The sequence below is a fragment of the Stegastes partitus genome, unplaced genomic scaffold (genome assembly GCF_000690725.1).
Source record: "Stegastes partitus isolate 25-593 unplaced genomic scaffold, Stegastes_partitus-1.0.2 Scaffold248, whole genome shotgun sequence".
Lineage (NCBI taxonomy): Eukaryota > Metazoa > Chordata > Actinopteri > Pomacentridae > Stegastes > Stegastes partitus.
Window position 1 is genome coordinate 104,824 of NW_007577979.1, and position 25,861 is coordinate 130,684.

The window sequence follows — 25,861 nt, forward strand, 5'->3', positions numbered from 1 at the left end:
TGAGCCCCAAGACTTTGAAGATAACATCCTGTAGACTGCTAAAAACAAAGGTGAAACTTTTTGAAAGACATAGGTCCATTACATCTGCCATAAAGCTAATACTGCATTCCACAAGAAGAACATGATACTAAAAGTGACACATGGTGGTTGTAGCGTGATGGTTTGGGGCTGATTTGCTTCCACAGGACATGGATGACTTGTCATAATTGATGGAACCATAAATTCTGCTTTCTCACAGAAAATCCTCCTGGAGAATATCCACACATCAGTTCATGACCTAAACCTCAAGCACAAATTATGCAGCATGACAATGACCCAAAGCACACAAGCAAATTCACCTCTGAATCACTCAGAAAGAACAGAATGAAGGTTTTGGAGTGCCTGAGTCAAAGTCTGGACTTGAATCCAATGGAGATGCTGTGGCAAGATCTTCAAAGAGCAGTTCATGTCAAAAACCACCAAGGTGGCAGAATTAAAACTATTCTGCAGACAAGAGTGGGCCAAAACTCCTCCATGAAAATGTGAAAGACTGATCACAAGCTATCACAAATGTTTAACTGCAGTTGTTGTGGCCAAGGGTGGCCAAGCAGCTATTATGATTAGGGGAGTAATCACTATTTCAAAGGGGTGATAGGCTTTTAATTAATTTTCAATAAGCCATTGTTTAAAACCCATTTTTTGTGTTTTGTGGGTTACCTCTGTCTAATATTAAATTACTATAAATATGAGTTTGATGACCTGGAACATTTTAAGTATGCAAAAATAGAAGACCCCAGGAAGGGGGCAAATACTTTATCAAAGCATTGTCTATTTCAGTAAACGTCCAGGTACTTTCTAAATGATTAAAAATGCTTCAGTAAATTAAGTACTTAGGGAGTTTTTATTTTATTTTCTATAATTTTGCTACAATAAAATCTGTCTGTCGTTGACTGCTTAGTCAAAGGGGATCCAAAAGGAACTTTGAATTGTTGGGTTCCTCTGTTTAAATTTGTGAGGTCTTTACCTCACTGTGTTAAGTGCAAGGAGATGACATATGTTGTGTAAAAAGTACAAGATATAAAACATGTTCAACTGGATGTTTTTTAATATCTGTTATTTTAAATTTTGAGTTTTTAACTAATAATTATCACCCTGAGATGTGTCCAGTTGTTGACCTACATTATTTGGGTATAAAAATATGCAAAGTTGCATAAAGATTTTTTTTTTTTTAATTTTTGCTGACATGTTGGAGTCAAAGTGGGGATCTTGGATATCTCTCTTTTAATCACTTTGTTAATCAGAAAATACTGTCAGCAGCCATAAATCTTCTACCTTTACCATTTTTTTCTTAATTTTTTTTTTTTTTGAAATACAATATTACATAAATCAGGCTGTAAATGATGTATAAACCAACTCCTTTGTAAAAACAGAATAGACAGGGTAAAAAACATAAAGTCTAGTCTAGCTGGTAAATGGGACTAAAGTGGCAATTTCTGGATCAGAGGATGAGGGGAAAAAACAAACAAGTTTTTACAATTCCGAACATTGTCATTGGACGTTACTATTTACAGGTAAAAATGTAACCAATAGATATCCCCATAAAAAAGTCCTCAGTTTATTGCTTAAATTTGTCTTTTGTTGCAGTGTGCACAATCATTTAGCATCTTGTTTTGTACATGTTATTAGACAATATTGTGTCACAATATTATTAAGCCACATGGAGTGAACTTTGGCTCCAGAAGAGGGCAGTAATGCGGTAAAAGCAATGGCTGCAAGAGAGACACCAGAGAAGAAGAACTCCGCTGGGGTTCCGGGTTGATGGCTGTCTGTTCCTGAGAGTGACTTCTGCTGTTCAGGATGCTGCTGGTTCTGTCTGAAGAACATAAAGAACACCTCGCCTTCCTACCGAAGGTGGACACAACAGGTCAGTAAGTAGTCTGTGAGCATTCAACGGAGGATCAGCTGACTTTGCTCCGCTGTTAACTGCTGACTGTCAGCTGATTTCTAGCTTCCATCAGCTGTACTGTAAGAATTAGTCTGTATCACCAACACAGATAAAAAAATAAAAATAAAATAAAATCACACAGTGCCAGTAGTACTGCTCTGCTGACTGATTTTATGTACATGTGTACATGTTTCGAGCAGGAAAATATCAGAGGAACAATTTTATACTCGAAAGTGTTAAATACCTTAAATAGACTACAGCAGCAGACCATCATGTGTACTATAAACATGTTTGATATGAATACTCCTTTTAGAAGATCATTAGTAAAGTCCCTGTTAAAATAGTGAAGTGGAACAAAAAGTGCTGCACTTTCCTCTGAAAGCTGGTGATTTAGATGTAGTAAAGATGCATCAATTGCTAACTAAACAGTTATATTTATAGATGCCCTATGATGATTTAAAAAAAACAACAACAACACTATTATTATTATTATTATTATTATTATTATTATTAGTAGTAGTAGTAGTATTATTATTATTATACCTTGTTAGAATGTAAATGTGGTGTTTTAAAAGTACAGAAAGCATACTGTGAGCAAAGTGTCAAAGCAGTCAGCAGCAGGGCTGAGTATTTCCAGGCTACTCAGGCTGTATATGAAGATGGATCAACCCTCTATGACATCAGCAAAAGATTTACTGAAGAATGGTTCTGAAGATCAGTTTGCTGGCTCCACAGACTGTGTATAAAAGATGCACATAGTCACTGGGACATCACCAGTTGGTTTGTGGAGCACCATTTTGACGCCTCAAGTCTGGTATTTTGCTGTTGCCATGTTGATCTTTTGAATCTGAATGAGTGAGGGGTGGATCTGACCAAACTAGAGTCATTTTATTGTAGACTTCTCTGCAGTCTGATTTGACTTCTTTCCACAATCAGAGGAGTCGCCCTTTGCTAGCTGTTAGTAAGAATGCAGGTTTAAGTCAATTCAGGTTGCCTTCATTTTTTTAGACCTGATCCCTGCCCTGCGAAGCAGGATTTGGGGTTAATGAGATAACTTCAGGTTAAACTCTGGATTTTTGGTACTAACATGGTGGTTCAGTTCTTACTAGATACCATGAAGGTAACTTATGCTGTACTCCTAACCTGCTCCGCAGCAGGTTATGTTCTAGATAACAGGTCAATGCATATAAATACACCTCCTACTGACCAATCAGTTCTCTTGGAAAATGTCATCAACATTTGGAGATCCAGAGGAGCACGTTTCACAGACAGTAAGAGGATAAGAAGGGAGTTTTTAGATTTGGTTCCTTCTCAATGTTGCCGACCGCTTGCTCAGAGGGAGTCCAAAGGCAACTTTGGATTGTTGTGTTCTCTGTTTAAATTTGTAAGGTCTATACTTACTATGTTAAGCGCTGTGAGATGACATATGTTATAAACTGCACGATACAAATAAAATAGAATTGAATTGAATTATACACAAAGTGACAGTGATATTAACAAACTTATTAATTACGCTTTCACATGGTCTGCAGTTTTTTCAGCTTTCTTTGATGACATTTGCTACAGCAGTTGTACAGCAGTTGTTTTTAGCCTGTATTACATTTTAAACTCTGCATATTGCTTTAGCCCCTGTGATAGACTGGCGACCTGTCCAGGGTGTCCCCTGCCTTCGCCCTAAGTCAGCTGGGATAGACTCCAGCCCCCCCACGAACCTAATGAGGATTAAGCGGTGTATAGATAATGGATGGATGGATATTGCTTTAGGATCATAGTTAAATAGTACAGGCCCCTGGTGGCTGCATCCATCTTTTGTATACAGAGTATTGGTAGCTCAGGCTGTCACCATGTTGGCAGTGTCTGACTCCTTCTAACACCTGGCTAATCCAGAAATGAGTGAAAAGGTGAAGCATGAGTGGAGTGTCTCTGAGCCATGGACTGTCCTGTGATGGCACCTGAAAGCAGCCATATCAATAACTATGCATAATATAAAATTTTAATACAGTATAAACAAGTTATGTAAATATTCACCCTAGTGCAGTTGTCATGAACTAGAAAATATACTATACTGTCCAAAACAGTTTTTGTGCCAGGCTGTGAACATGTTTATTTCTACCATAAAATTGGACATTATAACATGGGGGTATAGAGGGATTGACTGAAGCTTGGTGTATCATCAGTCTTCTTTAAATTCAGTTTCATGTTGGAACATGTATGGCTGAATTATTGTAATATTACAATTTACTATTGTGTAGCATGCAGTAGTTTCACAGTTTTTAATAAAAATTGTAACTGTGCTGTTGTGCTCAAGCTGCAGTTAAAAGGAGAGAATTGAGGAATCCATTGGTCTGCACATTGTGGAGGAAGCAACAGTGTAGAGTTACATCTAAGCCATTTTAACTTTGATTCACAGAGATGAGCTCATAGGTGTTAAATCAGCAAAATAAATGAATACATGTATTTAGTTACATCCCAACAGTGGTTTTACAAAATGTTACCTGTGTATTAACTTCAGTGCATTTCAGATACATGGCCTTTTACTCTTGGAATATATCAACATTTCTGTATGAAAACCCTCATAGAGTCTTTTAAAAACAAATTGAGAAAAGCAACTTATCTGTAACTTAACACTGGTTTGTATTTCATTATTAATAAGACAAAATTTTGTTGGGTCTAAAAAATAAAGTCATACATTAATTAATTGTAAACTTGTGAGAATAGTTAAGGGACATAGTGGCATAAGTTTTGTCTGTATATTATTGTGTTATTGGTCAGCTGAACACATTGATTGTTGCATGATAGCACTGATATACTGTGTATGTATATTGTTTTTTGTTTTTTTTGTCCTCAGTGGTTGGAGAATTTGGTCGCATAGCGTTGGAGTTCCTAAGGAAAGGAACTAGCCCTAAGATTTACGAGGGAGCAGCCAGTAAGATCTCTGTCTATCTCTATCTCTCTACACGTACACACAGCATGAACAAACCAAAGAGGTGCACAATAAAAAGAGTGAGACAACTGTCAGACTGAGTGCAGCTCATTAGTACGTAGTTAGTAACTAAAGAAGACAAAGCATGAAGACTTTGAAATGGTTTGGCCGTGCTCTGTAGGTGGAACAAACTGGACGTAACAGTTTCATTAAAGTGTGTCATGTTATATCATGGGTGGTTTAATTTCATTATTGCTACTGTTAAATAGAACTGTGTTAATCATTCTTGTTATGTACCACCCTCCAGAACTTTAAATATAGCTCATAATGCATTACTGCTTGCAGGAAAACTGTGTGTTTCAGTAGAAATAATACAGCATGGAGTGGAAGGCCTGATGTTTCTGATGTTAGAGAGCTCCAAACACATGGTGAGTAACACACTATCCAATGATTCTCTCTGCAAAATGGTTGAGGTTCATGGAAACTGTCAAACACCGCCAAGATTACTCTGAATTCTAAGTTCCATTCCACAGTTCAGTTCCTTTTTCAACACATGTATCATGATGTGAAATATGCAGCAAGAAGGAGAGGGCTTATAAGTCAACATTGGTAACGTTGAATGGGTGCATTATCATACTCTTGAGTTTAGATTAGATGTACAGATGTGTGTATGCAGAGTTTTTGTTTCAGTATTTCCTTTCACATCTGAGTTTGTGCCCTGGCATAGCAGGAGAGCAGCATAAATAACAGCTGACATTAATAGCGGCTTTGTTGCATTTAGTCCCTGTACATCTGATCAGTAAGCCTAAATGAACATTTACCAGGGACAATATAATGATTATACCACATGTGTTTGTGACATTTTGTGTGTGCCTTGTTGTGTCATCATGAATACTAAAATACTAAAAACAGGCTAGCCAGATATTCTACCTGCTGAGGTCAAAATCAAATTGTGTGTGTCTGTGTGTGTCTGTGTCTGTGTGTGTGTGTGTGTGTGTAGCTCACTGAAGTGGATTTCTTGGACTCAGTCTTGGTGTTGGGGTTTGATGAGGAGCTTAACCAGATCCTCTTACAGGTGACTTTTTCATTGATTTATTCTATGTGGAAATGATCTGAGCAGTGTGTACTTTATATTTGTCAGTATGTTATTTTCAGTATGTAATGCATTCCCTGGATTCTTTTGTCACAGCTCTACCTGAAACACCACAGTCAAATCCGCAGCATCCTGAGTCATCTGCCTTCCAATCTGCCTGCCTATCACAACCTGGAATGGAGACTGGATGTACAGGTGTGCAGGTTCATTAAACTCAGACTTAGATAAACTTTAATGATCCACAAGGGAAATTGTTTTATGTTTTATGCTAGATGATTATATTATTTAACTGCTGTTGTTATATTTGTTACATTTTGCAATGTGTAAAATAAAAATACACTGCTCAAAAAAATAAAGGGAACACCTAAACAACACAATGTATCATCAAGACAATCACACTTCTGTGAAATCAACCTGTCCAGTTAGAAAGCAACACTGATTGTGAATCAGTTTCACCAGCTGTTGTGCAAATGGAACAGACAACAGGTGGATATGAGAGGCAATTAGCAAGACAACCTCTATAAAGGAGGGGATCTGCAGGTGGTGACCACAGACCATTTCTCTGTTCTCATCCTTTCTGGCTGATGTTTTGGTGACTTTTGCATTTAGTCAGTGCTCTCAGCCCTAGAGGTAGCATGAGGCGGTGTCTACAACCCACAGAAGTTGCTCAGGTAGTGCAGTAGGGCAGTAGGAGGGCAACAACCCAGCGGCAGGCCACTAATATGCATGCTTCTCCTCAAACTGTCAGAAACAGACTCCATGAGGGTGGTATGAGGGCCCGACGTCCACAAGTGGGGCTTGTGCTTACAGCCCAACACTGTGCAGGGAGATTGACATTTGCCAGAGAACACCAAGATTGGCAGATTGGCCACTGGCGCCCTGTGCTCTTCACGGATGAGAGCGGGTTCACACTGAGCACATGTGACAGAGTCTGGAGACACCGTAGAGAACGTTCTGCTACTGTGGAGAACATCCTCCAGTATGACCGGTTTGGCAGTGGGTCAGTAATGGTGTGGGGAGGCATTTCTTTGGAGGGCCGCACAGCCCTCCATGTGCTAGCCAGAGGTACCCTGACTGCCATTAGGTACCAGGATGAGATCCTCAGACCCATTGTGAGACCATATGCTGGTGCAGTGGGCTCTGGGTTCCTTCTGATGCATGACAATGCAAGGCCTCATGTGACTGAAGTGTGTCAGCAGTTCCTGCATGATGAAGGCATTGATGCTATGGACTGGCTTGATTTACATTGATCATTTTTATGTTATCTTGTTCTCAATGCATTCTACTATGTAATGAATAAAGATTTTCAACTGGAATATTTCATTCATTGAGATTTAGGATGTGTTATTTTAGTGTTCCCCTTTTTTTTCTTTTTCTTTGAGCAGTGTATGTTTGTTAACTGAGTAGTTGTTAAAGGTTCCTTCCAGTCGTGCATTAACACACCCTCACCCTAACCTAGACCCTAACTAGAGCTGCTTGTCAACCAATTGTGAAGTTGGTGGTTCAACCCCTAATACTGCTGGAGAGCACCTTGCATGGCAGTTACATCCAGATTGGTGTGTGAGTGTGTGTGCATAGGTGAATAAGAAACACATTGTAAAGCACCTCATGGAGCCCAGCTCAGGTTATAAAAGTGCTATGTAAGTGCAGGCATTTACCTATAATTACATTAAAATAATAAATAATGACTGATTTTGTTATGCAAAAGAAAAGTTTTAGTAATTTGTTAAAAAAAAAATTTGAAAAGATTCTGGACTTTTAAATAATTATATTGTTCATTTCAGAGGTTTCATATTAAAAAGAGCTCTCCTACTACTTTTACTGCTATAAAGTCGTCATTCCATGTGTGCTGAAAACACTTCTGTTGCCAATTGGACTGAGAAATATTTGTCATGTGATGGAGTTTTTCTTCTTCGGTAAATTACTGCAATAAGCAGTACATTAAAATACACTAATTAGCCACAGTATTAAAACCACTGACAGGTAAAATGAATAACACTGATTGCCTCAACACAGTGACACCTGTTGGATGGTATTCATTTGGCAACAAGTTAACAGTCATTACAAATTGATATGTTGGAAGCAGGAAAACTGGACGAGTGAGTCAGAGCATCTCCAAAACGGCAGGTGTTGTGGGATGTTCTTGTATGCAGTAGTTAGTACCTTCCAAGGAAGGACAACCAATGAACCAGCGACAGGGTCAGGGTGTGGCCCATGTATACGAGCAAAACACGTTTTTTAGTGGAATGGGATTTAGGGTAATCAATTACAAGTTCAACGGAATGGATTTTCATCATCAGACCCTTTAAGCCTGTGTGGAATCATCTAATATGACACCACAAGCTAGCAGGCACAGAATATGTAAAGGAGGAAGACATTGTTCACTACACATTGAAAAATGGCATGAGGTGATTTATATTCATAACCTGTCTTCAAAAATGTGGTGTCCTTGGCACTTGAAGCTGTGAAACTTTATCAATATTCATACATTCAGTATCTTCTTTTTTTTAATCCCTTTTTTGTTTCTTTGCTTCTTCTTCTTGTGGTTTCCTTTTGCCTTCTCTTTTCTGACAGTTGGCTAGTCGTTCGTTCCGTCAGCAGGTGATTCCCATGCTGACAATGCGTCTGATCCTGACAAGAGGTTGTGTCAGCCACAGTGATTACAGCAGCAGGGTGCTTCAAACAGATCCCAGCACCCTCCTATATCTCATCTCCACACTGGAGGCAGCTCTGGCTGCCATTAAAACAAGTCATGCTCGCCGCATATTGCGCAACATCAAATAATCCTCCCAGATTCTGATTTCTGTGAAACATATTACTCCTGCCACCTGCAGAACACCAAATTGCCTTTATGCCTACAAAGCATAATCAGTGTTTTTCAGTGCAGTGTGTATTGAAGACTGTTTTTTTTTCTTTTCTTTTCTTTTGTTCTGTCCTTGGATGTTTACTTAGGCTTTTGACAACCTACTAACAAAGAGTCAGAGTTTTATTACTCCTGGAGTCAGGTTTTGTGCCAAATTGTATTGACTTTGTTATATGCAATGTTTCTACAGTGCTGTTGATATTGCATTAAAGTGTGAGACTAATGATTCCAATGCCATTTTTGTGGTTTGTCAAAGCCATGCAAAGGCTCAGATGCATGGGTTTTTAGATGACACCTTAAGTTTAGACACACTTGTGTAAACTGTGCTCTACAAATATGAATGCAGCAAACACAACCACAGATGCATTCAAGTAACCTCTAATGGTTACTGTCTCTTTACACAGCTCTATCACACAAAACATGGTGTGCAAAACAAGAGTTTAGGAGGGTTGTGATATGGATGAAAATTTAGAACTTAGAATACCATGTAAGGCAGGGGTGTCAATCTCAAAAACACAGTGGGCCAAAATTTAAAACCTGAACAAAGTCGCGGGCCAACATTGAACAAATGAACCTTTTAATATGGGCCGAGACAAATTTTGCTTTAACATTGAATATGGAACAAGCAACGCTTATTCCCATACATTATATATTACTTAATAGTGGAGATATGCAAAATCAAATTATAAATAAAAAAACACATCAATGGCACAGTGACAGTTGTAGTGTGAAGTCGCTATGCCTACTGTCACAGAGGAGAGGGAGTTTCTGGGTCCTGTCCTGATTGACGCGCCAAAACAACAACAGGGCATTATGGGATTTGCAGTATTAGCGGTGAATGTGATGTACAGTATAATACCGGGGGCAGCTCTCGTAGTCATTTGGTATTGTCTCGCATTACCAAATATAATTACAAAGCGGGCCAAATTTGGCCCGCGGGCCAGAGTTTGACACCCCTGATATAAGGTATGGGGCAGTAAACAGGCTGCGTAGCATATTTCACTTTCAGTGGTTCACTACCATAGCAGTTTTTTTGGTGAAACAGGATGTTTATGTTCTTTGTTCAAGTGAGGAATTTTCATTCTAGTATTTCATTTGTAGGAAACTGCTTTTGATAGCATGATTTTGTTTCTGGGCTGAGAAAAAGAAACGTGCCAAAGTTTCTTTTTGAATATTCTTCTTTAATTGACACAAAGGCTACAATGAGAGATTTTAGAGAACATCGGCACTCAAGACTGTAACGCAAACAGTGCGAACCACAAACCAGACTTTAGTTTCTTATGGTAAACCAAATAAATGGAGCAAACCTGCTGACAAGAGCTTTCCCCTTAAATCCATTCAAGAAGTCATTTTCAATAAAAGCAAATTCCATGTATTAGTTTTTGACATGCTACATTATTGTAGAGAAGGCTGAATGACCTAACTATTTTCTTCAAAATGGGCTGTATTTTTGTGCCATTACTACCAAAGGACCTCAAGACAGTGTAACTGGACAAAGAGTGAAACCTCTCGGATGAACTACTGTCAGCTGCAGGACCAACACATATTTGTGACACAGTGCTGTCACAAATATGAGCTTTTAATAAGATGTATTTCTTGCTCCGGACCTCAGAAAACCAATGAAGATCGAGCCTTTTCAGCTCCTGCTCAGAGCCTCTCAAACTCATCCTTTTTAAGCAAAAATTGTAATTATTGCTTCCCACTACTATATGTTAAAATTGATATTTTTCTTTTTTTTTTATTAGTCAGTTTTAAATTAGTTGAATGAGTATTCTGACAATTTTACACATGAATTTCAGTTTAATAGTCACAAGAACCATCACCTGAAGTAGGTTACCTATGTGAAAGGTGCTACATAAACGTATATATGTATGTCTGATTTTTATTATCATCAGCGTGCATGGACAGGCTCTGAGAGATACCCACAGTTGGTGCACTCAGGTTTATTTCAGGAGACCTGTGTCACTGATGCATTTCACTAAGTCAACACCCTCAAAATTCAGTGTTGTTAAAAGGCAGGGAGGACTTCACTTTGTTCCCATGTCACTTGAACAACGAGATCTTTATTTATCTTGCGGACTTCCTGAACAAATACAACTTTTGTAAATAAAACCACATCAGCTACACATACAGCTAAAACTTCATTACATGGTTGTTCTTTTTACTTGCTCCATGTTAGTATGAGAGAATTTTGGTTTGCATCAAACATACATTTTGCACAGCACAATATCAGGGGAGTGTTTACACATTGCAAATAAACAGATAAACCATATTCGAGAGCCTTGCACAACAGGTGTGAAAAAGTATAGGCAGACAGTATGTGACAGATAACTCTCTTCTGGCATTTGATCCAGTTGTGAACAAAGGTTTACATACATTTGTAAAGACCATGTATATAACAGCAATCTTGACTCCTACAACTCATCATTTTCTAAGATGGAATCATTGAAACATGTGTCTTTGAGTCTGCTGGGTCAGAAATATACACGCAGCAATGCTAATGTTTGGTTAAATGTCCCTTGGTCATTTTTGACTCAACTATGAGGTTTATGACATTGAACTATGAGGTAGCCATCCACAAACTTCTGGTTGTATCTGCAACCATTCCTCTTGACAGAATTGGTGACACAAACTTGTTTCGTCATCACAGTCCACAGATTCTCAATGTCAGGACTTTGGGGAGGCTTGTCCAAAGCCTGAATTCTAGCATGATTTAGTCATTTCTTTACCACTTGGATCATTGACATGTACAGTCTATGCTTTGGATGGGTATTTGGGGTCATTGTCTTCTTTGAATACCCAGCTGCATCCAAGACCCAACCTTCTGGCTGATGATTTTAGATTTTCCTGAAGAACGTGGAGGTAATCTTCCTTCATTATTCCATTCATTATTAACAGTACATATCTTGACTGTGGAAACTGAAACCTGTGTTCCAGCAGCTTGCTTTTTTGCTTTTTTGGTAACGCTTGGCTGGCTCTTAACCATCCTGACCAATTGTCTCTCAGCAGCAGGTGATCACTTGTATCTTCTTCCTGATCATGGCCATTGCCACTGGTAGGTACCATGCACGTTATATTTACAGATGCCTCTAAAATTGAGGATGGATGCTATAATGTGATAAATCTTATTTTTGGTTCAAAGTGATCTTGTTTTTTGATGATTGAGGGACTGACAAAAGGTTGAAAATCCAACTATTACTCTATTTTTACAGTTTCTGAGTCTCATTAATCGTGGCGCTTTTAAAAAATAATATGCGTGTCAAAGCTGCCAGTGCGTCTGAGCGTTCAGACTGTCTTAATGGTTCCTTTAAAACATTATTACAACTTGTAGGTAATGTCAGCCAATGTTGTGGGAACATTCCCTGTTTGCTGGATTGGCCGAACGGAGACAGTCCTGAGCCACAGCCACAGCAGCACACAGCCGTACCGAAGGAGCACCGTGTCTGTCGATGACGCTGCGAGGAGGAAGTGACAGACGGTCAGTCCATTGGTCCGTCCAGCTTTCGCGTCAACTCAGCATCAGCTGACCGCCTCAGCCTACACAGGAAGAGCGCTAGCTAATCCAACATGGCTGCTGTCTGCTAATGTAGGCGGAATTGTCTTCAGCAATGAAATAGACTTTGTTTAACTGTTGATAGTTGACTTAGTTCAGTGTGTTAGCTGGTTTTGATGCTGTTCCGACATGGCCCAATGTGTTCAGTCGGTGCAAGAGTTTGTTCAGGACTCGTTTGTCCCGATGGTGGCCGTCTTATGCAGCGAAGAAGCAGAGAGAGTAACTCGCAAGAACAACCTGAATTTTGCTGAGCTGCTGAGGCCTTTCTGCAGACTAACGTCCGAAGGTAGGAGAAACCATTTAGCACCCACATCATCCTCGACTGTCACTTTCATAGCTGTCACAAGCTTTGAGCTTCGGTGAGGTAGCTAGCATCGTTAGCCTAAAATGGAATTCAGTTGAGATTAGCTGTATGCTAGCAGACGGTTCGTGCTAGATTGGATCAGCTCTGGTGTCTGATAGCCCGAACGACCAATCCCCAACCTGCTATCACCTGATCTACCAATGACAGCCGAGTGACCCTCCCACTGCGTCCCTCCGCTTGATACAATCTAGCATCGGCCCGAGCAAACTGGATTGTGACTAAGCAGCTGTACCTTAACAAGGACGGGAGATGAAGTCCTAGCTTGACATCTGAGAGGGCCAAGTGACACCTGACCAATACGCCTCTGAAAGCTTGTCTGTAGGATAACTTTTCAGACAGCCAGTGAATAGTTCTGTTGGTGTTGGATTTTCAGACAATTGCTGAAGTAGTTAACAAGACAATTCGCTAATAGTTTTTTTTGCAGTCCACCCATTAACTTACTTAATTTACCTGTGTGTAGCAAGGAAAACCCTGCCAGCTGAGAGATGCAAGCTGTCAGCTACAACTGTCCATGTAACAGACTGGTTGAGGCGAGCTACGCAAATGGCAAGCCGTTTTTACATTTAATGGAAGCCCACTCCAGTAATTATATTATATGGCTTCCATATTTGCATTTCTCATTGTCAGATTATATTCTTAGGTAACTAATGGTAACTGAACATATGTACTATCACATTCTTCTTAGTAGAAAGGGTATTTCAAGGAAATTACATTTTTTTTAAGTTATTGTTTTGGCCTTTGTTATATAGGACAGTTGAGAGAGAGAGACAGGAAAGTGGGGGAGAAGAACGGGGAAGGAACTGCAGCAAAGGGCCATGAGCGGGATTCGAACCCATGGCTGCTGCGTCAGGGACTGTAGTCCCTGGATATGGGTCGCCTGCTCAACCAGATGAGCTATAGCGGCAGCCCAAGAAATTTACAATTTTGATTGTACTTGTGAAAACTAAAGGTTTGATATCTAAAAATCTGTAAGAAGTTTCAGTGGCCTTTCAGCATTTCATAGATGAGTAGATATGTATTGCAGAGGTGCGTAAATCAGTTTTTTTCTAGTCAATATAAGCATTTCCGATAACTACGGTGACAGTCTGACTATCCACAATTGTTGTTTCAGTACCAGACATCCACAGTGTACTGCAGTGAGGATCAAGTGGTCTATAGATAATGGTTGGATGAACAGTGTCATTCTTGAGTTACAAATGATGCACCTTCTGACATTTTCATGTGTAGTGGGCTTTCAGTTTTAGATATCCACGACTGCATTTTTGATATTGAGAATATTGTGAATATCCGTGATGAAATTTTTATTAGGAGAAAATTGAGATATCTAGCATAAAAATAAATTCAGGTCTTTGTAATGTAGTTCTGGATATCCAAAAATACATTGCAACTAGTAAGAAACATATTTTAGATATCCATGTTTAGCTATAAACAAACGTGTTGTAGATATTTGTTGACAGGTAGAGCAAACTGTTTTATATAATGTTAAAACAAAAAAAAGACAAAGAAATCCCCACTTGCCAACATGGGCAGTCTTATGTCCTTCAAGGTTCAAGCTTGTGTGTGTGTATATATATATATATGGGACTATACACCTGCACACATTGCAGGTAGATGGGGAGATGATATGTTGTGCAGCCCTCGTTATGTGAGTCGTAAGTGCTCTTCTTGCCACAAAGGGGTTCATGCCCCACGAGGGGGAGGAGTAACAACCCCCAATTGAAACTGAAACTCAGGTGTTAATGACTCCTTAGGATATAAGTATCTGGAACTCCCAACTAGTCAGTCAGAACTGATGAAGCCTCTAGGATTTGAGGTGAAACGTCTTCAAGGAACTCAAGCAAGTCCAGTTGCTATGATTAATCTACAAGAATAACCATGACCTGGATGACTGAGAATCTTCACAGACATTTAATCTGTGATGACCTTGATTACATGGTGGTCGGGGGAAACATCCATCCATCTATCATCCATGCATCCATTTTTTTATAAACTGATTTATTCGCTGGTGGTGTGCTGGAGCCTAACCCAGCTGACTTCCGGTGAGGCAGAGTACCCCCTGGAGAGATCAGTGGGAAACCTACCTTCAGAAATAAGTAAAAAAATGAGAAGTCAGATTGTTATGAAGCAAAGAGGAGACTGAAAGTTTCAAAGGGGGAAGTACATGGATGTCTATTACCTTTTGTGGAAACTGGATCAGTTGTATTCAGAGCAGGATCAGGCAGACCAAAAGTGAGCACACCATCATGAGTTTAATACATCAAGCTTTGTGCCCGGATACATAGTAAAGCAGTTTCATCACTAAATTTGCTAAATTGTGAACACATGACTCTAATCAGCAAAAGTCCTGTCAAAACAAAGCCCTAGTCATGTCCCTTAAGACGAGTAGGATCTCTATGACAGTCCTTAGGAGGAGAAACGAGGACAAACATGGGGTGGGTGAAGACAAAGCAGCTTTTCATTGTGGATGATGGGATTAAAAAAGTCCTCTTTCCTGAGGAATACCAGTTAGAGGTTAGTGGCAGTAAAGAAGGGAATGTAAGAAGACCAGCGGCAGAGAAAATGATACCACAGTGGATCCAAATTACAGTGATGAGAAAAGAAAAGAAGAACGGAAGTACGATCCGCACACCAAACAAGCGCCCTTTTACAATTTATTGGCGTGACGTTTCGAACAAAATGCTCTTCCTCAGACTGCTAAACATTAGACTGAGGCCGCCATCTTAAGTACCCATAGTGCACAGCATTCATCACGTGGTACATTGGCAGATAAACAGCACTTCATAATGTATGCACTCATGTATATAAAAATATTTTTTACAAAAAGTGAGTGAATAAACATATGTGAGAAAAAACTATATGTGAGGAAAAAAAAAAATTATTACATTACGAAGTACTGTTTACCTGCCAATGTACCACGTGATGAATGCTGTGCACTATGGGTACTTAAGATGGCCGCCTCAGTCTAATGTTTAGCAGTCTGAGGAAGGGCATTTTGCTCGAAACGTCACGCCAATAAAATGTAAAAGCGAGCTTGTTTGGTGTGCGGATCCTTCTTCTGTTCTTCTTTTCTTTTCTCATCTTTGACATTTTGTGATCCAGCGCCCAACCCAGTGAGCCTCGGGGATGTGCGTGTCTTTCCTTCATCAGACTTTTCCAAATTACGGTGAACCATGATGCTGTGAATATTCAATTTAATTACATTTTGTGACTGTTTTCTGAGACTATATGAGTGCAATGCAGTGACTTACTGCTGCAGATAATGGACTGAACAAAGTGTTATTTTCTCCAGGTCACATCCGGGATCCCAACAACCAGGTGCAGGTTGTGAAAAATCTGCGTATCTGTGTCAACAATGTGGTGACAAGCGAAGGCACAGCATCTGCTGCCCTCAGCCCTGCCCAGCGCAGACTGCTCAATGAGGTGGTGTTATCCTGCCAGCCACAAGAGGGTGCTGTGACCAATGTGATGACAACAGGCGATTATGAACTCAACTTCACTGGTAAGGACTAGAGCTCACATCTGAAGAATAGTCCTGTTTTGGCCCCAGTTGTCATAGTCAGAGCCTGTACGATAGGTAAAACCACTCTGAAAGCAGGCCCAACTACAAGCGTTATATAATATTGTGATTGGGCTAAAAGAAATATCACGGTTTTCTAACTCATAGCCCTTCAAGCAATTTTATGAGAAGTGGTACCATAAGCAATTTTGTCCATGTTTATTGTCTATATGTCAGACATATATATTTCAACATGTTTTTCATTTCTTTATCAAGATCTGTTTGAATTCATTATAACCTTGGTGGCCAAGAAGCATTGTGTTTGGAACCTTGGTAGCAATACTACATGGTGCCCTGGTGTCATCATGAAATCCCTGTTCAAAGTTGTGCATGAACAATTATGTGTGCAAAATGGGTTTCCCTGTTTACTGCCTCTTTATGCAATATTGATGCCCATGTTATGAACCATATGAGTGGATTTTTCTGGATATTCCAAACGATGCTGATGTCATACAGTTTGAATGTATATTTTGTAAATATTTGTGGTTAGGCAAAACGGCTTAAGCAGAGGAAGTTCTAAGAACATGGTCTGTTGGTGATAAACTTAGTTGTGGTGAATCTTGCCACGACCTGGATTACACCCAAAACTGAAACCGTAAGACCAACAGTTTACATCAAAGACACACCTTGGCATTGTTTATTATACATGTGTACAATATGATGTAAGTTGTGAACCACTATTTCATTCACAAGTGTTGAATCAAATAATGTTTCACTTGATGTTACAAGGATAAAATAAATCTAATTAGAAATGGACATGATTTCTTAGGGTAGCAATTTAATAATAATAATAAAAAAAAAGAATGTTTTTAAATTGGAAAATCATGATTTTTCTTTTAGCCTAGAAACAGTATTATATAACTCTTTCAGTTTGATTAACTAATTTTGGCTTCATAGATAAATATAACTGGGTGTCCTCTGCATAGCAAAGGAAATGTGTACAGTGTTTCTTAATAATACTGGCTAAGAGCAGCATGTACCAGGTGAATAGTAACGACCCTAACACAGAACCCTATGGAACTCCTTAACTAAGACTGGTGTGGGTGGAAGAATCATCATTAACATGAACAAACTGGAATCTATCTGATAAATTTGATTTACTGAGATCCAGCAGAACAAATATAGAGACGAGTCCACTGTCTGAGATTATGAGATTGGTGACTTTCACCAGTGTTGTTTCTGTACTATGATGCATTCGAAACACTGACTGAAACTCCTCCAGCAAACAGTTTCTTTGCAGGTGGTCACATAATTGGCTTCAACAGCTTTTTCAAGAATTTTGGAAACACAGAGGAGGGGTTGGATATAGGTCTATAAATTGACTCAAACACCTCGATCCAGAGTAGGCTTTTTAAATCGTGATTTTATTACAGCAAGCATAAAAGCCCACATAGCCTGTTAATAAAGAGAAGCTGATTAGGTCTAACAGTAAATTGCTAATAACGGAAAAAAGTCCTTGAGTAGTCTTTGTGGTCAAACAGACAGGTTGAGTTGTTTAAAAACAGCGACTATTGATGTGAGCTCCAAGAGACTCACAACAGCGTAGCAGTCCAAATACAAGTCGGATTCCACAAACACCTCAAGAGCCACTGCAACTAATGATATGTTCATCATTTTTTCTCTAATACTCAACACTTCACTTGTAAAGAAGATCATGACGTTATCACGACTGAGTTCCAAAATATTTTTTGTTCTTTTGAAATAGTGTCACGTTTTGGTAACATTTTGACCTTTGAAACAATGACACGAACAATAACACCACCTAAAGCTTAACTTCATTTTCATTTCATTGTTTTTCTTTTTTTTTTTTTTGTCAAACTGGTCCACTGGTGTATTTGTTGAATTGTGGTTTCCTTGTTTTGCTGTATACTTCCTACTGGATATTTAGAATTTAAAATATTTTTTTAGAATTCCTTTTATTGTCATTGCACATTATGCACAGAAATAATCAGTAATCCTGTCAGTGCATTATAAATATATTCAAGGTGCATAAGGTAGTAGTTAAGTTGATAGTAGGCACTCAAGTCCAAAAAGTTAGTGAGAGTGTTTGATATTTCAGTTCACTTATGGCTCTGTGGTAGAAGCTGTTATTTAGTCTGTTTGTCCCTGATTTGGTGGACCTGAAGTGTCTACTTGAGGATTTTTTACATTTATTTTTATTTTAACCTTTATTTAGCCGGGCAAAGACATGAAGAACAAGATTCTTATTTACAATGTCGGCCTGGCAGGATAGTGGGTCACACAAATCGTGTTCAGGATTGTGTTGACCCTTAAGAATGTTTGCTGCTTTACTGAAGCAGTGAGAGCTGAATAATTCCTCCAAAGACATCCAATGATCCACTGGAGGGCTCTCCTGTCCACTGCTGAGCAGCTTTGCGCCCAAGCTTTAACTTCCTGGCTGATGTCTTCAGATGTTGTTTCAATATTTCTACATAATGTTCTTTCCTCATGATGCCATCTATTGTGGGAAGTGCACCAGTCCCTCCTGCACCAAAACACCCACAACATGATGCTGCCACCCCCGTACTTCACAGTTGGGATGGTGTTCTCAGGCTTGCAAGCTTCCCCTCTTTCTTTCAAGTGTAACGATGGTCATTATGGCCAAACAGTTCAATTTTAGTTTCATCAGATCACAGGACATGTCTCTAAAATTTAAGGTCTTTGTCCCTGTGTGCATTTGTAAACCGTACTCTGACTTTTTTTATGTTGCTTTTGGAGTCATGGCTTCCTCCTCTCTGAGTAGCCTTTCAGCCCATGTTGGTACAGGACTCATTTCACTGTGGATAATGACACTCTCTTACCAGCTTCAGCAGCATCTTCACAAGGTCGTTTGCTTTTGTTCTGGGGTTGATTCGTACAATTCGCACCAAAACACGTGCATCTCTGGGATACAGAATCCGTCTCCTTCCTGAGCATTATGATGGCTGGACATTCCCATGGTGTTTATACTTGCATATAATTGTTTGAACAGATGAACCTTTGGGCATTTAGAAATTGTATACTTCAGTAAAGTTTTTTGATAAAAAACAAAAAGAAACAGAAAATGTCAGATGCTCAGACTGAATAGAAACCAGTTTTTGTCTCTTGGGGAAAACAAGGTAAAAAATAAAATTATTCCCAAAATGATCTGTTTAATTTAAATTATTATTATTTTTTTTTTTAACAATTTACAATCATACTTTCTGCTTTAACCTAAGCTTGCTATGCTTGCTGTCACAATGTGTGCAGTGAATGATTATTGGTTACTTTTTAAGAATGTACACATTCAGTTGTACCTTCAAATAAAATGGTTTTAGATAACCATGACAGACTGTTAGTTTGCTTACAACTTGTTTCACTACTTGTGTCTTCATCAGCGAGGTTTCTTTTTAGCATGTTCACGCAAAAAAAAAAAAAACAATCATTATGAGGGGTTCCTCTTGAATTTTCTTGCAAACAAATTTCTAGTTAAAATTTTAGAGGTGCACCATAACAACAACAATTGTAATCCAAATTTTCAACCCTGCTGATTATGCAAAGCTATGCAAGGCTGCCAAATTTTCGAAAGTACTCTTATTACTACCAAAGACCATTAGAAGTACCAAATGAAGGCAGAACCTAAAGTATAGGAAGAAGATTAAATATTACCGTATCTAGAAACCATGCAGCATTCTATCCTTGATCAACAGTCACTGAGAAGTTGACTAGAATAATCATAGCAAAAACGTGCATTAGTCCTGGAAGGCTGTTTTCACAGTGAGGCTCAGCTAGAACCTCATTGACAGAGGTGCAAGGCTTAGTTTTTTTCTGGCAAGAGGAACACCATCCCAACAGTCAGGTGTGAAGGTGGATTTGTCCTGAGGTCAAGATGGTTCTATACCTTTTTTTTTTTTTTTTTGAAGAATGTGATTCCCTAATTACAAAATTGTCACTAAAATGTCTTACAAGTTAGGGAGGTTGCATAATTTTGATTCCTGTATGAACTGAGTGAGTTGTTTGTCTTAGTTTTGATAATGCAGATGTTCAGTCCAGATAAATATTTAACACTGAATAGGAAAGAAGTGAAATGTGAAGAATATGAGTTTATCACAGAAGAGCTGTTCTTATACTTAAACTGAAAATGGCACAGCATTTTAAATTAGTTAAACTTGAATGAAAGCTCCTCTAACATTTGATAAACTGATTGTCAGCTGCCCATGTCAAATCTCAGTAATGCTTCTCTGAAATAGTTTTTTCCCTTGATAATCTGTAAATTCTTATTTTGAGGGAAATTGAATTTTTTTACTAACATTAGCCCTTGCTTTCTGCTTCCACCTATCAGATGACTCTCTTAAAGCTAGCCTCCCCTGGTACAGTGTCTGGAGAGAAACACTGTTAGAAATCAACACATCCAAGTACTACACAGGTATCAGTGTCTCCTAGCTTATGTATAGATAGCAGTAGACCTTCAATCATTGTCATACCTGCCCTGCTCCTCTCCCTCTACTTCCCAGTAGCTATGTAGTCTCTTTGTGGTGGGTACTTTTTGTACATATTGGGGAAAAAAAGGTAGAAGTATGGAATAACTATTTATTTTCAATTTAATGCCAGATGTATCAACACCAAATACACCATTTCCCACACAGAAACTAGCAAAAGAAGAATGCGTGTTGAAAATGTGCACACTGTACATATATTTAGGCCAGGTATGTATATACAGCCAGCTGTTAGTAAAATAAGGAGATTTAAGTCAAAGGCATATTCATCAGGTTAATTTGATTAATTGTATTGGAATTCTTAGGAGTAAAGATTGTTATGATTTTTTTTCATTTACATTTGGACCATCATATCCCTATGTAAATGTTTTAAATGCATTTTCAACTGTGAAGTTATTTGTAAAGTCTGTTTAAAAGTTGAAAGCTTTGAATATACAAATCTTCAACTTAAAGCTGTTGTGGTTCTGTACACACACACACACACACACACACAGTATATCACTGACTGATTGTTATTTTGTCTCTTATTTTGTTTTTGTAGCAACCACCCCCTGGTTTGAAGCCTACAGGGAGAACTTCTTGCAGTCAATGCCTCCTGCTGACCATGAGTTCCTCAATCACTACCTTGCCTGTATCCTTCTGAAAGCCCACAAATCTGGCTACAGGTTGACATGAAGTTTGCATACTGTGGTCAGATTTAGCGGCGCTCTAGTTTAGTAGTGTGATATGATCCATGAGTCAGATTTTGTGAAAATACAACAAATAGTGTGTGCGATTCACTATATAAGCAGAACCTGTGCTGTTTTTTCTTGTGTGAAGTTTTAGCCAGGTCTGAAAAACCCAGTCAGGGAAAGGTGAGGGAAAATTTAAAGAGGTTTTAGGACAGTGGAGTTGTGAATATGAGCACCTCCTGCTCCTGCTTCTTATGCGTTGCCTTTTCTGCTTCTACTTCTTCTTTCTTTTCCGTTTCTTGTTTTTATTTATAGCAATAGTAGAGGTTTTCCACTCCTTTAAGTCTATGAGCGCGAACCCTTCTCTGATGGATCCACATAGTTTATAGTTGCATCCTTGACATTGCATTTCTGACAGGCCTGCTGGTGGTGTCGTCCACTGAGGCAGTCCCTGTGGAGCAGTTCCTCAAGCTTTCCCAGGAGCAGCACAGAATTCAGCACAGTGGAGAATACACTAACCCCAAGTGGTTCATCCCAAACACACTGAAGTACTATGTCTTACTGCATGATGCAAGCGAGGGAGATGAACAGAGGTACTGAAAGAAGCTTAACTGTGTCCAGTTGCTCTTGAAATTAACTGCCCTTTATCTGCAAGACTTTGTCATTATGTGAATAACATTTATTCAAAACATACCAACTAACTCTTTGTAAACAGCAAACATTTAATAATGCATGTATCTGATTCCTCTTAGAGCCTTTGTCACAAGTTTTTGTCTGCTGCAGAGCCAATAATGTCAAGTATTAACAAATGGAACTATTAAACATGTTGTGTTTTTAGTTAGGTTCTAGTCAGATTCAGCAGTTTTATGTTTATTCAGTGCCCCCCCTCCTTTGTCTCCAGGGCAGATACAGTTTATGAGGATATGAAACAGAGGTATGGTCCTCAGGGCTGCTATCTGTTGAAAATGAACTCCCGTACCTTCTCAGCTGAAAAGGATGAACAGATTCCCGACCCTTGGAGTCAATACCTGCACAAGAATAATCTGCGTAACCAGGTAAGCACTGTAGCTGATTTAGTGCAAAGGCAGGGCACATTCTGGACAGGTCACCAGTCGCAGGGCAACACAGAGACAGACAACCAGGCCACTCACGTTCACGCCTACGGACAATTTAGAATGATTAACTTCAGCATGTTTTTGGACTGTGGGAGGAAGCTGGAGAACCCGCGAGAACCGACACAGGCACCGGGAAAACATGCAAACTCCACACAGAAAGACCCCAGGCCGGGATGCGAACCCAGGGCCTTCTAGCTGTGAGGCGACAATACTAACCACCACAGAACCGTACTGCCCTTTGTTTAAGATGTTTAGTTATAATTATTGGCAAGAAATGCTGTAAGAACTTAGACAAAAGCGGAACATAATTCTTTTCCCCCAAAGCCTTAACATACAATTGTGTTTTCAGCTGGAAGCTAAAATGTGTTAAATTTAGCTTGGTCACAGAAGAACACATTCTTCAGCCTGATGATTGTCACTGCCATATTTGTGCCTTATGTTAACACAGTTATTCTAATTGCAGGATATGTTTGATGATCTAGCTCCTACTGTGAATAGTGCTGCTCTTGAGAACAGTATCAGTGCAGCTGATGTGGACTGCAATTACTCCACAGAGAAAGGTCAGTCAGTTCAAATGGTCCAACTTTTATAAACCCCTGAGATGGATGGATGCTCTGTTGTTGTTCATAGGTTATTCCTCACAGCTTCTCATTGTTAGAAGGTTTGTTACTCAACCTTTCACTTTAAAATACTTAAAAGCTGTGTGTTTGCTGCTACAGATGGGTATTATTAAGGTTTCATGGTACAACTACTCTCACTGATTCTGCCAATTAATCCTGTACATTGATGGCACACTTATCAGTGCTATTTGTTCCTTTTATTTCTATTTTTTAAAGAAAAATGAAACTGAATTCATCATTGACTACTCACCTGAACAGTTCTTGATGTTGTGCATGGTTTCATTTTCATCCTTAACCATTAAAACATATAGACAGACACCACCTTTTGTGTGTTATAATTTTTGGTTCAGGAGATATGATACAAAATGCAGAATTTGGTTATGGTGTTAAGTTAAATGGCCTCATGTGTTTTTGTGATGGTTCTGTTTTCTATTTGTTACTTGTTAATGCAATTCCTTACTATATAGAGCCATGCTGCATTAGATACAGCCCATACTGACACTAAGGAAGCTGTGGTGTTTGCTGGTTCCTATGCAACCTTGTGCATGCAAGTAGCCGTATTTTTCAATTACATTCTTTATTCACTTAAGTTGCTGTGGTCACAGGTACACTCACTCTTGTTGTATTCAGGTTTTGCTTTGAGACCAATATCAAAAACCCTACATTTCAACTTAAAATAATAAAATTATAGTAAGATGATACAATTCTGAATTATTTAACATACTAGTAATATTGCACAGTGGTGTACTCAGTTTTGTTGTATTTTGTATACAGTGCTGTGAGTGAGCTTAGAATTTGCACTATTTCCTATCAGATGGAGTTTCCAGTAGCCTGGAAAACCATGCCCTCCAACTGGACACTGCTAACAGCTCGGGGATTCTGCACACCCTCAGTGCTGTCAACACTGATCTGAAGAAAGGTGCTCGAGATCCAGACACCCTGGTGGGGGGAGCAGGGAGCCACGGGGCATGTCTGACTCTTAATGACCATGACCACATCAGACAGTTTATCCAAGAATTCACCTTCAGAGGCCTGCTGCCACACATAGAGAAAAACATCAGACAGCTGAATGACCAGGTACAACCCCAAATCTTGACCCCCAACATATTTTACCCATGTTTGATTCAGACAAGTGAGAATTATGAATCAAGAATCAAATGCTTCCAAAAGTGACCCACAGACATAGACAACAGATAAAATAACTAAAAAATTATACAGGAAAATAACAAGTAAAAATCTGGCTTCAACTAAATGAAAATCATGACTAAATAGTCAAAGATGACACATTGATTCAACACTGAAGTAATTTTGAAGAATGTAGTTTGTGGTGCATTGTACAGAGAGGTGTTTTTGGTATTTGGCCCACTGTCATTTGTATAATTGGGTGAACAAAATAATATAAATACCTCTCAGTATAATGCAATACAGCAATACGCAGTCAACTGCAGCTTCAGTTGCACACACTAAAAATTGTAACTTTCACGACTGTTTAATTTGTAGCAGGACTTTTGTATTAGTCTGCATTAGTAAGCTATGCGTACCTAATACATTGGCAACCATTATAATTGTACAGTTCTAGTAAATTTTAAAATAGTATATTACCTTATTCAGCTCCCAAAAATTTAACCTAAAAATGATGTCAAGGAGATAATTATAATCAGTAACTTATGAGAGCAATTCTTTTTGTTCCACAGTCAACACTGCTGAACTGGTGCTGTTTTGCTTGACACCCTTTAACATCCTCCAAGCACCTAGACACATGTTGTGATTCTCTGTTCACAGCTGGTGTCCAGGAAAGGTCTGAGTCGATCTCTGTTTACTGCGACCAAAAAGTGGTTTGGCGGTGGAAAAGTTCCAGAGAAGAACATTAGTGAGCCAAAGAGTACATGTGGCCTTCTGTAAGTGCCCCTGCACCACGCACACCCATCAGGCTGCATATGAAGCATCAACAAGGCTCCCATACATAAACTCTGTGCATCAAAATACACATTGTGCACAGTGCTGGTCTGACCTTTTCTGTCTGTGATGTCAGGTATCCACCAGAAGCCCCTGAGCTGCAGATCAGGAAGATGGCTGACCTGTGTTTCCTGGTTCAGCACTATGAACTGGCCTACAGCTGCTACCACACTGCCAAGAAGGACTTTCTGTCAGACCAGGCCATGCTGTATGCTGCAGGGGCACTGGTGAGAGCACACACCCTTGCAGACACCATTCTCTCTGTTCTGATTAAGGTCATGAGGTAAATAGCATTAATTCCACAACCCAGATCACCGCATTGAGCAAGGGTAGTCTGCTGAATGTCTCTCAGGAAGTTCAAATTCAGATGGAATTTGTTACCATGTTCTGTTGGAGTTCAAAATTCAGCACAAACATGAAGCAGCATGGTTTGCAGTTAGCTGTCAGACAGAAGTGAATGGTACATTTCTGGATAGACTATTAACTTACAGTATGATTAGTACATTCATTACCATTTCACTAAGCTTCCAGCACCACGAATTTGGATGAGCCTCTTTCAGATTTGAATATGAACTTCTGCATTACCTTGTCATCACTTGCAGCACAACAGAAACAGCTGCCAGTGTCATTGTCTACCTTTGATCTATGCAGTATTAGTGTACTTAAAGGCTTTTTAACTGCTCACAGCACAACGCACGGTCGATATAGCTACATGTTCAAGTCAGATGAAAATCATCACAAAAAAGGTTTTCTGCATCAAGTTTGAGTG

The 25,861-nt window shown here is 39.2% G+C and overlaps 2 protein-coding genes across 2 annotated transcripts in view; both read left to right on the forward strand.

Moving 5' to 3' along the window:
• Window positions 1–1,777: 1,777 nt before the first annotated feature.
• Window positions 1,778–9,035, forward strand: commd2 (COMM domain containing 2). Its single transcript, XM_008281851.1, has 6 exons — window positions 1,778–1,903; window positions 4,773–4,850; window positions 5,193–5,275; window positions 5,848–5,922; window positions 6,037–6,135; window positions 8,515–9,035. Exons 1-6 carry the CDS (start codon window positions 1,837–1,839, stop codon window positions 8,722–8,724), a joined length of 612 nt encoding a protein of 203 aa, XP_008280073.1. The 5' UTR covers window positions 1,778–1,836; the 3' UTR covers window positions 8,725–9,035.
• Window positions 9,036–12,291: 3,256 nt separating this feature from the next.
• The window catches only part of trappc8 (trafficking protein particle complex subunit 8), a 31,418-nt gene continuing 17,848 nt past the window's right edge, over window positions 12,292–25,861 (forward strand). The window contains exons 1-9 of the mRNA XM_008281852.1: window positions 12,292–12,642; window positions 16,010–16,219; window positions 21,272–21,361; window positions 21,820–21,994; window positions 22,303–22,456; window positions 22,980–23,076; window positions 23,951–24,213; window positions 24,919–25,034; window positions 25,169–25,319. Of these exons, the coding sequence (XP_008280074.1) occupies window positions 12,486–12,642; window positions 16,010–16,219; window positions 21,272–21,361; window positions 21,820–21,994; window positions 22,303–22,456; window positions 22,980–23,076; window positions 23,951–24,213; window positions 24,919–25,034; window positions 25,169–25,319 (1,413 nt within the window). The 5' untranslated portion in view covers window positions 12,292–12,485. The remainder of the gene's footprint in view (window positions 12,643–16,009; window positions 16,220–21,271; window positions 21,362–21,819; window positions 21,995–22,302; window positions 22,457–22,979; window positions 23,077–23,950; window positions 24,214–24,918; window positions 25,035–25,168; window positions 25,320–25,861) is intronic.

Excerpts from the sequence above, each read along its gene's own strand:
- commd2 (XM_008281851.1), top strand. The coding sequence starts at position 1,837 with ATGCTGCTGGTTCTGTCTGAAGAACATAAAGAACACCTCGCCTTCCTA. Across the intron at positions 1,904-4,772 it reads ACCGAAGGTGGACACAACAG|TGGTTGGAGAATTTGGTCGC; the intron begins GTCAGTAAGTAG and ends TTTTGTCCTCAG. Across the intron at positions 5,923-6,036 it reads TTAACCAGATCCTCTTACAG|CTCTACCTGAAACACCACAG; the intron begins GTGACTTTTTCA and ends CTTTTGTCACAG.